Raw genomic sequence first — 12,387 nt, 5'->3', positions numbered from 1 at the left:
GGTTACACGGTTCCATCATAGTCTATAGTACCTCTATGCAGAGGACATTTTGGTTGGGAATACTTTATGAAGTCCCTGTATAGGACCTTTCACATTCTCTCACTACAGATGGGCACCTTAAACACAAGGCTTTCATCAAAGTGTACCAAAAATACACAGTACATAAAGCACATTTGTAACTGCTCAGAGGTAGCAAAGTTGTGATAAACTCTATGAAACAAATGAGTTCAGTTCTCCCTCTTCTTCACCTCCTAGACCTCCTTTTAGTATTTTCCAAATGCAAATCCTAGAAACTAAACAGACACCAATCTCTTCTTCCCAAGGGAAGATGTACTGTTACTTCCTCTTAAAACAGCAATTTCCACTGAGCTTACTCGGGCTCAAGTGCAGGTCAGAAGCTGGCAAAGGTGACAAACAGCGCTGTTCATCTGCCAGTTAGTCTGTTTCTCGAGTAAAAAATGGTAAGTCACGTCTCAAAAAGAACCCAGTAAGGCACCACAGGAAAAGAAGCAATGGAAGTGAAGAAAAAGGAAAGGACAAAAACAAGGCAAGAAGCAAAGACAGGGACAAGGAGCCAATGTTAGGAAAAGGCATATTTCTTACCTTAATTGCTTTGTGTGTGCTCAGCTTCTTCACCATTGACAGAAGCCAGATGCAAGCTGCCTGCCTAGTGTGTGGGTTCAGGCTTATGATGTGCTTGTTCAAAATAAGGTCTAGGACCCAGGGAACCACATCATTCACTTTCAGATCTATACAAAAGAAACAAAAGGAGAGGGGAGAGGGAGCTTTGGGAATCATCCATACCCATTTTTAATGTCAAAATAATGTGGAGCTGCAATGAAAAACCTATTAAATCCATGGGTACACTTCAATCCCTGCTTATTTAGGAAAAGCCTTCAACTAGAGTTACTGGAAATTGTTTTTTCTAAGAGAGCACTGTGTCCTCCTAACCCTTTAGGAATGTGTTTCAGAGCCTGTGGCCAACAAGAGGCACCATTCATATTGCCTAAGACTCAGGGCACTACTGCTTTTTTTGTTAGAATGCAAATTTCTGGAGCAGTGGCAGGGTTCAGTTTCTACTCCATGTTGCACATGCTCAGCTTTGTGTACACTAGAGACCTAACACCACTCTCACAGCGCTAAAACATGTGTTTGCAGGTCTGAGGCTGATATTCACAGCTGCCTCATGTGAAGCTAGCATTTTGTCATGCTTGTATTCCAATGGTACAGAACCTTAGCCCTTAAATAGAATTTCTGCATTTACTGCACGTAAATGTCACTTCATCATATCACTTCAAGTTGTTGGAAAAACACTTGCAATATAATTTTATAACTCTATTTTCCAGCGCAGGCTCCAAAATGTCATTTTAAAAGATTTGTATATGCTAAGAACTAACCCAATATAGCAAACTAATAAGAAAAAATAAATGCAGAGTCAAGTAGCAATGAATTACACTTCATTAAGAAGTTATTTAAATAGCCCATGAAATAAAATCTTCTGCCCTCTGAGCAGATGGACTTGAAAAGGTGAAACAACCTGTATATAATCACATATACAAACACAAAATGTCTCATACATCTACTGTTATAAACCAAACACCACAGAAATTAAGTTATGGAGACCAGTGTTGGTACAAGCCAGCCCATATCATAGGAAGGCCTACCTGAAGGAGGGATATACTCCTCCTCTGTGACTGTCCACGCATCACGTGCAGCCACCGAGCTGATTCCTACCGCAGCATTGGTAATGGCTTCACCAACTGTGAACTGCAGTTCTATTTGTTTGGCCTGAAAAACACATCAAGGCATCACTGCCAGTACCAGTTTAACAGACACCAAAACTCTTGGCACTTAATCCACAATCCCACAGTTCTTCTCCCAACTCCAATTTTCAGCACAAATCTGCAATCAGATAATTTTTTTCGTGAGGTTCTGAGCCACTGAAATTGATGGAAAAAGAGGTGATGTCAAACTCTCCAAAATGAATGGTATAAGCTAAAATTGTCACACTTTTTTTTAAAACCTACCTCCAACAAAGTATTCACTAGTCTCTGCAAAAGTTCAGTTTAATGAAAAGAAAGAACTGGATAGATAAGATGAAAATAAAACAAAGAGACTGCCAATGTTTAATGAAAATTAGTGTGGCCTTGCTATAGTATGTAGTAGTAAAAGAGTCTCCTGTAATTCCATCCAGAAGCTGATCTCTTAAGAGATGCAGAAATCTCTTCACTTTAAAACAATTCAGACAGTACTTTGTTCTGCTTCACTGTCCTCCTTACACAATGCTCGGAGCCTTCAGGAACACGATATGCTGAACTTTGCCACTTTCTTGTCATTATTTATGATAAATCTTGAGTTGTAAGAACTGATTTTCATGCCTGCTAAGCACCTTCTGGATTGTTTTCTTTACTCTCTGGAAGCACAAAATACTGAGGCACTTGGAGATGTAAGCCCTTGGCTTCCTGTAATCTACGACAAATCAAGTTTTTTCAAGTACCCTTTTTATAAAGGAAGTTGCCATGTCCCCATGCAGTTACAATACAAACACAAAGCCCTCTGAAACATTATTTTATATTTGTGTACACAGTCTTCCTAGTATTAAAAGTAGAGTCATAGGGACAAGTGGTTAACGACTTCAAAGTGAAAGAGTAGGTTTAGATTACATATTACAAGAAATTCTATATTGTGAGATGGTGAGGCACTGGAACAGGTTGCCCAGAGAAGCTGTAGATGGCCCATCCCTGGAAGTGCTCAAGGCCAGGTTAAATGGGTCTTCGAGCAGCCTCGTCTACTGAGAGGTGTCCCTGCCCATGGCAGGTGGGTTGGAACTAGATGACCTCTAAAGTCCCTTTCAAGCCAAACCATTATGTGATTCTTGCTTGTTTGGTCACATCAGATTGAAGGACTCAGCAAAGAATGCCTGTCTGACACTCAACAGCTGCCTCTACAAGGCAGAATCCTGTGTCAGTATGAGCAGGGAAGAAAGATAAAACAAGCTGTAAATGAAGAACAGTGAAACAGCTCCTTGATGATTTAATTTTGCTATATGGCATATTGCAAGTATGTATAGCAGCCCTGAAGTACTGTGCACTACAAAGATGCATATATTCCTATAAAGAAAAGCTTCTACTTCAAATCAGTTTTATTAGTAGATGCAGTTCAGATAAAAAAGGTGTATTTCCATTGCCTATTTTTAGGCTACTTTTCAAGGCCAAAGTACAGACTCATGGCCTCATTACTAAAAGTTCGTAAGATTTGACATATACTGTGTGTAAAGAAAAAAAACAAACAAAAAACCCCCACATAATCCTCCCAAAGGGGAATGTGCATTTTTCTCAGACTGTGACAAAGACCTTGACTGGCATGCTTTTAAACTGTAAAATCATTTTAGCAGTCCAAAGTCTACCTCGGTTCTCTATTTCAAAGTAGCTTTCCAGAGACACTGTTACAAAAAGACAGCTCCCCTCTGTAAACCTGGCTCTGTATGTATGTATGTATGGCCAAACTTTGCGAACGAAGATTTGGGAAGGGCTTTCCCCACGTGGGTGTGCCCTTCGACTCTGCGCAGTGGATTTTTTAGGTGAGGCTCAGCGGGCGCAGAACTGGCCCCACCGTTTAAGTCCCAAGGTCCATCTGCCACGGCCGCGCGGAGCTTGGACGGTGACAGTGAAGTCCTCAGGACTGTCTACAGCACCCGGTACTAACTGGGGCTGACCCTGCTGAGCATCCGAGATCTGACGGGATTGGATGGCAGGGAGGCATTTAACTGCCCGGTACGGTCTCCACTGAGACTCGAACTCACGACCTTGTGATCAGAGTCCAGAGTGCTCACCATTACACCACGGGACCGCCCTCAAACCTGGCTCTAGAGTATATAAAAAGCACCCAAACAGAAATACTCACTTTAGTATAAAGGATAACACATTTATAGTGTCTCACCTCCACAGAATCCATTAAACCCTGCAACAGTAGCTTCTGGTGAGGAAAATCTTCATCTCCCACTGGCAAGTAACCTAATGTTTGTATTGCCCGTTCCTTCATCTTAAATACAAACAAAAAAAAACACCACCATCACATAACCCTCATGTAAGTCAAGAAGATACCTTTTAAACTCACTATTTCTCACTCTTACTCAAGTTCTGGATAAATTAACAGAAGTTATACATGCTGCTGGTTTTTTAGATCAGTCAGTGCCCCTCTCTTCCAAAACACAGACCTCTGAGGATTACCTACAAAATAATCTTATTTTTCCTGTGTTATGACCATTCATATTTTCCTCCCTTAAGCTGCTACTTACGACTACAGAAAGCAGAAGTGTTCAACTGCTTGACAATATTGACCCACTAAAGCCAATGACAAGCCCAATTTCCTTAAAAATTGAGTCTGGGCTTCGCAAGGAATACATATACCTAGGGACGAAGCAGTCAAAAAATGAAGAGGAATCACAACACCACAACAAAATCTTGCCTTATTTGTTTCCTTGCTAGAAGGGATTCGGGCCAATAAACTTTCAACAAGTTGTAGCTTTGTAAATCCTGTTCCTTCACTGGGGATTGGCAAGGGGCCATTCCTGCCAATCTCCCCAAGAGCTGTACAAGCAGCCACCATGAGGAAGGGAGAGGTGCTGTCCAGAAATGAACCTACAGGAAGAAGTAAAACAATGACTCAAATTTTGTACAATTACTTAGCAGTGCGCAGGCATTTGTATTTTATCCATGCAAGAAGCAAAGTTTGTATCTCCTCTATAGCCAGTGAAGAATTATGCTAGAACAAAGTAAAGTGAAATGAGACACAGAGGAATCGAAGCAACGGCACAGGTCCTAATTGTGCTCTATGGGTCTATGAGTTAGACTCCACCTAGGTTTTGTTGAAAAGACATATGCCCATACATCTAATCAGATTATATTGTTACAGGCTGTAAATTCCATCACAAAAATTGAACTCAAGATTACAGTATCTGTGGGCTGAGTGCCTCAGAAAAATCCTCAGCCTGGAGCAAATTGAAAAATCAACTGATACATGCAGCAACATCTTAGGCAGGAAGTTACCTATTGTCTCTGTTGTTGACTTTATAAGTTGTTCTTGTTCCGGCATGACTGCAGTGTTTGGTTGTTCTATGTCATGTAGCTCCATTGTTCTGATTTTCCTTTTGGCCAAGTACCTTCCTACTGTAAATCCCAAAGCCAACAAGGATCCATGTTGGACCTCCGGGCTCTACAGACAACACCAACAGTGCAAAAAAAATCTCATTTTCAAAGTAACACTTTGCACAAGCACTGATTTAAAAACACATATCGACAAGCCAGACCAGAAGACAACCTGAAGAATGCAGAGTTCTAACACATAAGGTAACAACAGAGTTTGACATTGCTAGTGCTCTCCCATGAATGGAGTCCTTTAAGACAAAAAACAAAACTTAGAAAAGGTTCAGAAGGACAGATTAAGAATTTATTACCACTATTCATACTCCCAACTCACATATATTTGGTAGCCAGGCAAAAAAAACCCAGAAAAATAAATAAACAGAAACAAAGAAACCCAAAAAAACCCCAAAACCCACCATGCAACTTACCTGACTTCACAGTACAGACTTACAAAGGTGAACTAAGATAATTGTCTCTACTTTAAACCTGACATAGTCAGGCTAAGGGGACAAAATGTAGTCTTTGGCAAAAAGCAGAAAAGGGGAATTACTCTAGATTTGGTAGGCCACAAATAGTAAAACAATTATTACAATTAAATTCCAAGAATGTCAATTTCTCCAATGCTAATTTGGTGCTGAGACTATCTAATGATGATGTTAATTTCTACAGGTGAATTCTATTAAAAGGATTTTGTGCAGAAACAGGACTGTGAGACTTAAATGACTTAACTGAAACACCTGTTTCTTATCACAACCCTACAGAGTGTTGCATCAGTGCAATCGTGCTGCCAGAATGGCATCCTCAAGCTAGTTTGGTCACCAGGGACTGTTCCCTGACATGGTCTCACTGCAGCAAAGCCAGCAGAAGATGGGTCTGCACTTCAGCTATCCATTCACACTGCAGTCCTTACTGAGCCACAGGGATCACCTCTATCCCATGCTGTACTGATTCTACTGGTTTTGTACATTCGCAGCAAATATGAGTTCTGACTCAGATTCTAAAAGGCATGGCAACACCTTGCTTTTTTATCATGTCACAGTTCACATCACTCTTCTCAGACAAGCTCTGTGAAACTTCACCTGTGGCCCCATGGGTGCCTGGAGCACAAAACAGTAGTGGAAGGCTGGGACCTGTCTGTGCTGACTTTGTAACTGCAGGAGCTGCATCCTACACAGAACTGAGCAAGGACATGGCTTTGGCTCACAGGCAGAGCTTTCACAGATACAAATTAAGTCATGTTTGTTAACTACCACAACGTGAAAAACATTTCTTGTCACCATCTGAGGCTGTTACCTGCAACGTAAAATGGTGGCCCACTAAGTCCTTCAGAGAGACTCATACAAAAACATTTTGGGGAAATATAACCTAGAAATGCTACTCCTTTCCATCCCTTTTGGGATTCAAGACACACCAATACAGAAATCTGCCCAGTTTGTTTCCACAATTCCTTTCCCATACTTGTAGTGGCAAAATGGAGAGACAAGAACAATGGGAAGGAGAAGAGCTTCTGCTTCTGGATGCAGGAAGGAAGGCAAACCCATTGTGTAGAGACATGCTGTGGAGGGCTGTGGAGCAGTTCATGTGGAGTGGGAGGGAAGATGCCACAGCCCTCACAGAGCACAAAACCCTGGGACAATGAGGAACCAGGAGGCGACTATGGCTCAGGAGGGGAGCTGTTAAACATTTGCTTGGTTCTGTGGGCACCTGTAGATGCTCAAGAATAAGAAACTGGTAAACTGTTTGAAGTAGTGTGATTCACTACCACTCAATGGGATGTGGCTATGTAGCTGGCTAACAATGGTTAAATGCATGATGGTGCTTTGCCTGAGATGTGCCTCCAGGAAACCCTCCTACTGACCTTAACAACAGCTTCAGGGATTAATTTATTTAAAGATCTGTTCCACTCACCTACAACAAAAATCCCTTCTCATCATCCAGCTGGAAGTCAGCTAGTTAATTTTACATCCAGATTAAGGCTAATATGTCCTGGACACTCTGCAAGATTCACACATGCTATCAGTTACATGACATGAGAAAAAACAAGAAGCAAACAAAGGAAAGTAGTTACATGGTTGTCTTTTGTCATCTTGATCAGCTGCTCCAAGGATGCCCTAAGCTCATCTCCAGACATAGCAGACAGCACTACAGAATAAAATAGAGCTGCAAGCTCACGCATTTCTTCTTTGTTGGTGTTCATCAGGGTCTGTTGGAGTTTGAAAAAACAAAACGAAACCATGAAATATGGAAGCAGCTTCTTACACAGTCTGTTCATAAAGAGCTTCAATATACAAAGACAACTGTCATGTAGCCAAATAAACAGTTCTTAACTCAGAAACAACTCTTTAAACCAACAGTGTTGTCACTTAGTGAAAAAAAGCCCTCAGTTTAGCGAAGCATTCATCACACACTCAGCATTTCAGAGGAAGATGACCACTAGCCACAAGAGAGCCACTCACCAGTTCTGCGTCAAAACACAATGATTGAAATCCTGCCCAAATTTTGTCTTCAGCCCAGAGTTTTCACATTTTGTACCATACCAAGCTAAAACCCCACACCCTAAACCCACTATTTCCCCAAAGCTACCGGAGGGGGTTCCATACCCTTGTCATTAAAAAAAGCCTCAAGAGGATTAAGCCATTTAAATCCAACTGCAACAACAAAAAAGTGTCCAGGAAATCACGGTTCTCAATGCAAATTTTCCACTTTGTAGCTCAGGACTTGTATTATCTACAAAACTGTTAAAAAGTTGAATTTTGGAAGCCTCAGGTCATTTGTTATGATAATCTTACCTGTACCAGTAATTTGATGTATAATGCAAGAGGATTCCCATGAAAAATTCACACCCAAATCTTTGAATGGCTTGGGGCACCCCAACGAAAGCAAAATAAGCCAAGCACACAAACAAACAAACAAGAATTGACCTCTGTCAGGCTCATTGTGGGGGTGAGTGTAAGTGCATCCCTTAAGGAAAGCTGTTTTGGAGTTCTACCTTAAAGAGAACAGAGCTACCTGGAGTATGTGTGGTGGCTTGTGATCAATGAGAGGCTGTGGTGTATGTAAGGTGAATTGGTTAACCAATTATGTGATAGCACGTTAGATGTGAGAGTGCATAAAAGGTGTGGATATTACTGCGTGAGAGTCAGTCAGATCTAGGTGTACTAGGATGTGAGGTGATGTAATAGGAACTATCTACTTCTACTATGAGCTATGAGAACTGTCTGTTAATCTATCTTGAATAAACTCCTTAAGTTATGAGCCTTCTGATCAAGCCTTCTGATGACTGCTGTGCCTGAGCTCTTCTGACCGTCAGTCCACAACCCAGATCGGTATAAGGGGCTCCCCCTATAGCTCATGAAATGTAACATTAACTTCAAGCTGCATCAGATCACAGCTGACTTTAACAAACCCCTGAACCTGTTCCTTTCCCTTGGTAAGGCGAGAACACACAAAGGATGATTTATAACAGTATTTCTGAAACTAGGTGCTATCTGTAACCACCCCAGAAACTTAATTTTGCAAATGAGCACCAGACCAAAGAAAAGAGAATGGTTTTCTACAAATGATGAGAAATACTGAAAAGAACAATGTTTTTAAGTACTCTCCTTTGCAGTTCATACCTGCATGTAAATGAGATGTGATAAACTGCATACAGTGCAATGCAGCACAGATGTCATTGGGAGAAACTATTAGAATACATTCAGTGTGGTTTTTTTTACCTTGACTAAGTATTTGTTTCTGTGTAAGAGCTTGAAAACCCCTAGATGCTTGAAGCAAATAATGAAAAAGCACAAAGTTGCCTGAGAAAAGAATATATGGAAAGCACAATTCTCTTTGGCTTACTCCCAGGGAGGCTCCAGTTTACATTTTTGTTCATTTGTTTGAGGCCAATAAATAAAAAACCTCCACATAATGGCTTCTAAAACATTAGGGATCTAATTAATCTCATTTTCTGAGAAGCCACTGACACCTTCCCACTGTAACATTTCCATTGTTAAACAACTCCTTCAAAAATGTGTAGAACTTTGTTTTCAGTTATGTTTTGCAGAGAAAACACTGGCTGACTACACCAAGAGAATTGCTAATATAGATCATTCTGAACATGAATGTCAATGAACAAGGTCAGTATACAAAAGCAGTTACACCAAAGAATAAAAATACAGTTTTTCCCTCCTGGGTACATATAACACCTCATGAGGTGCTGCCTCTAAATAGAAATATCAGACTACAAATTAAGTGCATACATCAACATAATACTGTGTTTCCCCATGAGAAATATGCCAGAGTTTGCTAATGCCAAATCCCCATTCATCCAAAAAAAATTTCCCCCAAAAAACCAAAAAGCACCTAAGCCAAAAAAAGGGAGCTTTCAATATACCTTTATCCAATCCATTTTGTCTACAAATCTGGTGGCTAGTTTTTCTGGATACACTGAAACAACTTCTAGAAGACAGTACATGACTGGCAAACCTAAAGAATAATTAAAGAATCACGTTGTTAAACAACTCCTGTATTTACAACCACCTAACAATCAGTGATAAAAAAGGTTAAGAAGAATCAGGCATTTCAAAGCATTCCTTTACAATTCACTAGGGATAATAAATAATACAGAATAATAGGGTACAGTATTTCACAGTAGTATTAGAGAAACTCATAACAGCAAACACTCTGGTAGCAATTTGTTGCAAAGGCACTCAACTGTTTTTAGACTACACTTGTGGCAGACAGGCCATTAGAGTGAGGAAGACAGAGCATTCACTGATGATGGAGCTGTTACAGACAATGGCTTCACAATTTTACACTATTATGTCAAATGATGCTGCAATTTTACTGCCCTGCTTTCTCCCACCTACACAACAGCATAGAAGAAAACAAGTTTAAACTAAAGAGTATATAGTCCATGTTGCAACTCTGCGCCTGCTGCAGCCAAGTTCAAAGCACTAGGCAGCTCATTTCTAGTAAGAGAAGATATTTTTTTCTTCAGGATGCTGCTCCACACAGCTTCTTACCTCCAACACCAGCTAAGAGCTGCTGAAGAAGGCCAATATATACATGCACAGGGTTGGTTTCAGCACTTTTTGAAGAGGAGGAGGAGGAGGAAGAGAAAGATATGTGGTTGCCAGACATGAGGTTTCTTATGTAACGTCCAATGGCTGGAGCATGATCTTGCATATCTGCCAAGCTCTGTGAGGTTGGCACCACACCAGCACTGTGAGCAAGACACATCCGTAGATACAGAACTATCTAAGCAGAGAAGATAAAAACACAGGATACTGAGGGCATAAGTACTTGAAAAACCAGGGAGGAGACGAAAGAGCAGGGAATATGCTATATTTAATGTAACCAAAACTAGGCAGTTTCTTCTTTAAACAAATCTAGACAAAAGAGTCAGTATAGAGACAGGAACAAACAGAAAGTGTAACAAATTTTAGGACCAGGTTCTATAATACACCTGTGTAAGCAAACAACCCTACAGTGCCTGCATCACTCTCTAAAGATTAAATCATGCAGACTTTTGGTGTATCATCAGCTGATGCAACCTCATTGCAAAGCAGTTCAGCCTGTACCCTAAACCAATTTGGTATATGCAACCCAACACACTGGTAATACAGATCTCACTTCCCCGTCTAAGTTTGCATCTACAGGTGTCCAAAGCCTGGGAATCTGCTATGAAAAGAACAGCCTCAAGAAACAAAATGGGAGTTTTGCACAGGACCGCCAGTTTCTCCCCCTGACATGCTCTTACATTAAGTATGCTGCAGAAAGCAGTAGAGCAACCCTCTTGGGAATATTCCTCCCAGCCACCCATGAAAATCCTGTTCAGACTACCATTTAAGGACTAAGGATGGAGAGTTAATCCCAGTACCCTTTTAAAAGAATTTTAGAATTTAGGTGACTTATGGCAGCTGTTAGCTTCTTGCAGTGTCCTTTAAATAAATAATAGTACACATGTTTAAATCCACACAATTACCTCTCCAAATGTGGCAGGATTAAAAGGCAGTGCTGCAGTTCCAGTCATATATTTAGCTGGGCTTTTCATTCGGTGAGAGGCCTAAACAACAGAATATATTGAGTGAAACATTCAGACCCGTAACAGCAGAGATGTTCGAAAGGTCAATGAATTTCTGCTGATCTGACTGCTAATCCTCCACTTAGCAACTGAAAATGTACAACAGCTCTGCAACAAGAAGGGCACAATGCACTTGGAAATAGTACAGTTCAGGTTGATCTTCTCTGCATACCTATCAACTCAGAAAGTGGAAACCCTGAATTCCTCAGAGGGAAGAGTAGGGGAGGCTAAAGAAGCACAATGCCCTTTCTTCTCTCCAGGAAAAAAGAAGGGCTTTAGAATTTAAAAACAAATTACCTCAAACTTTGAAACTCTTGAGGTGCCCCACTGATAGGCAGTCAGGAAGCTCTGAGAGAGCAGCTCTGCCTAGAGAGTCTGCAGAGCAGCCAGGCTTGTCCAGCACTGTGAGGGGGTGCCCTGTGCTGCACCAGCCAAGCCCAGGGAGTCTCTCAGATCCTGCAGGGGGAAGGCTGCTGCAGCCAGTGAGCAACAACCTTCCATGGAAATGTTAGCATGACAAGCAGGAATACTCCATCAGAAAAACATCCAAAACAGGAGGTTTCCAGCGAAACCCAATGTAAATGTTGCAGAAAAGCATGTATATATTAAATAGGCAGCATTAGCACAGGGATTCAGCCAGGCAGCCTTGCTCCTGAATAAACATACACAGTAGCTGCAGATGTCAACAGATCCTCACTTTTCTTAAGATGCTGAGATCTTTTGCTGCACTGTAATTTCAATGTCATTCAGAATCATTAAAGAAAACCTGCATTAGTGAACATAAGGTGACTCTCTTGAAGAATGGGTTCCCATCCACACTCAGCTCATTGGACCTACTCTTCCACATATACTGTCTTGCAGAGGGCAAGAAGGATCACGTTAATCAATGCAGGAAAGTCATTCTGCATCTCAGTCAGCTGTACCAAGCGATGGATAGAGACTTCTCAAACATCTCCAGCACTCAATGAGTGATGATATGTGAAAATTCACACTTTGAGAAAACTAACCAAATAAATCCACCTCCGGGATTTTGAAATACACCTTCAGTCATTTCAGGATATGAAAAGGGCTCAAAAATGTTTGGTTTGGTTTTTTTTTTTAAATTCCCTCATGAGTGAGGGAATTGTGTTTTTCTCAGGTGTGATTAAACTACACTGATCCATAGTTAGTGACATT

The 12,387-nt window shown here is 41.0% G+C and overlaps 1 protein-coding gene across 3 annotated transcripts in view; it reads right to left on the bottom strand.

Moving 5' to 3' along the window:
* The window catches only part of ECPAS (Ecm29 proteasome adaptor and scaffold), a 59,003-nt gene that overhangs the window by 22,117 nt on the left and 24,499 nt on the right, over nt 1-12,387 (bottom strand). For all 3 annotated transcript variants that reach the window (XM_071579962.1, XM_071579961.1, XM_071579963.1), the window contains exons 17-25: nt 11,113-11,193; nt 10,151-10,385; nt 9,520-9,611; nt 7,213-7,347; nt 5,049-5,214; nt 4,468-4,640; nt 3,940-4,041; nt 1,665-1,788; nt 604-749 (exon numbers count right to left, since the gene is read on the bottom strand). In XM_071579962.1, coding sequence (XP_071436063.1) covers nt 604-749; nt 1,665-1,788; nt 3,940-4,041; nt 4,468-4,640; nt 5,049-5,214; nt 7,213-7,347; nt 9,520-9,611; nt 10,151-10,385; nt 11,113-11,193 — 1,254 coding nt within the window. The remainder of the gene's footprint in view (nt 1-603; nt 750-1,664; nt 1,789-3,939; nt 4,042-4,467; nt 4,641-5,048; nt 5,215-7,212; nt 7,348-9,519; nt 9,612-10,150; nt 10,386-11,112; nt 11,194-12,387) is intronic.

Source organism: Pithys albifrons, chromosome Z (genome assembly GCF_047495875.1).
Source record: "Pithys albifrons albifrons isolate INPA30051 chromosome Z, PitAlb_v1, whole genome shotgun sequence".
Lineage (NCBI taxonomy): Eukaryota > Metazoa > Chordata > Aves > Passeriformes > Thamnophilidae > Pithys > Pithys albifrons.
Note: the sequence above shows the minus strand (reverse complement) of the source record. Positions and strands in the feature narration are given on the sequence as shown.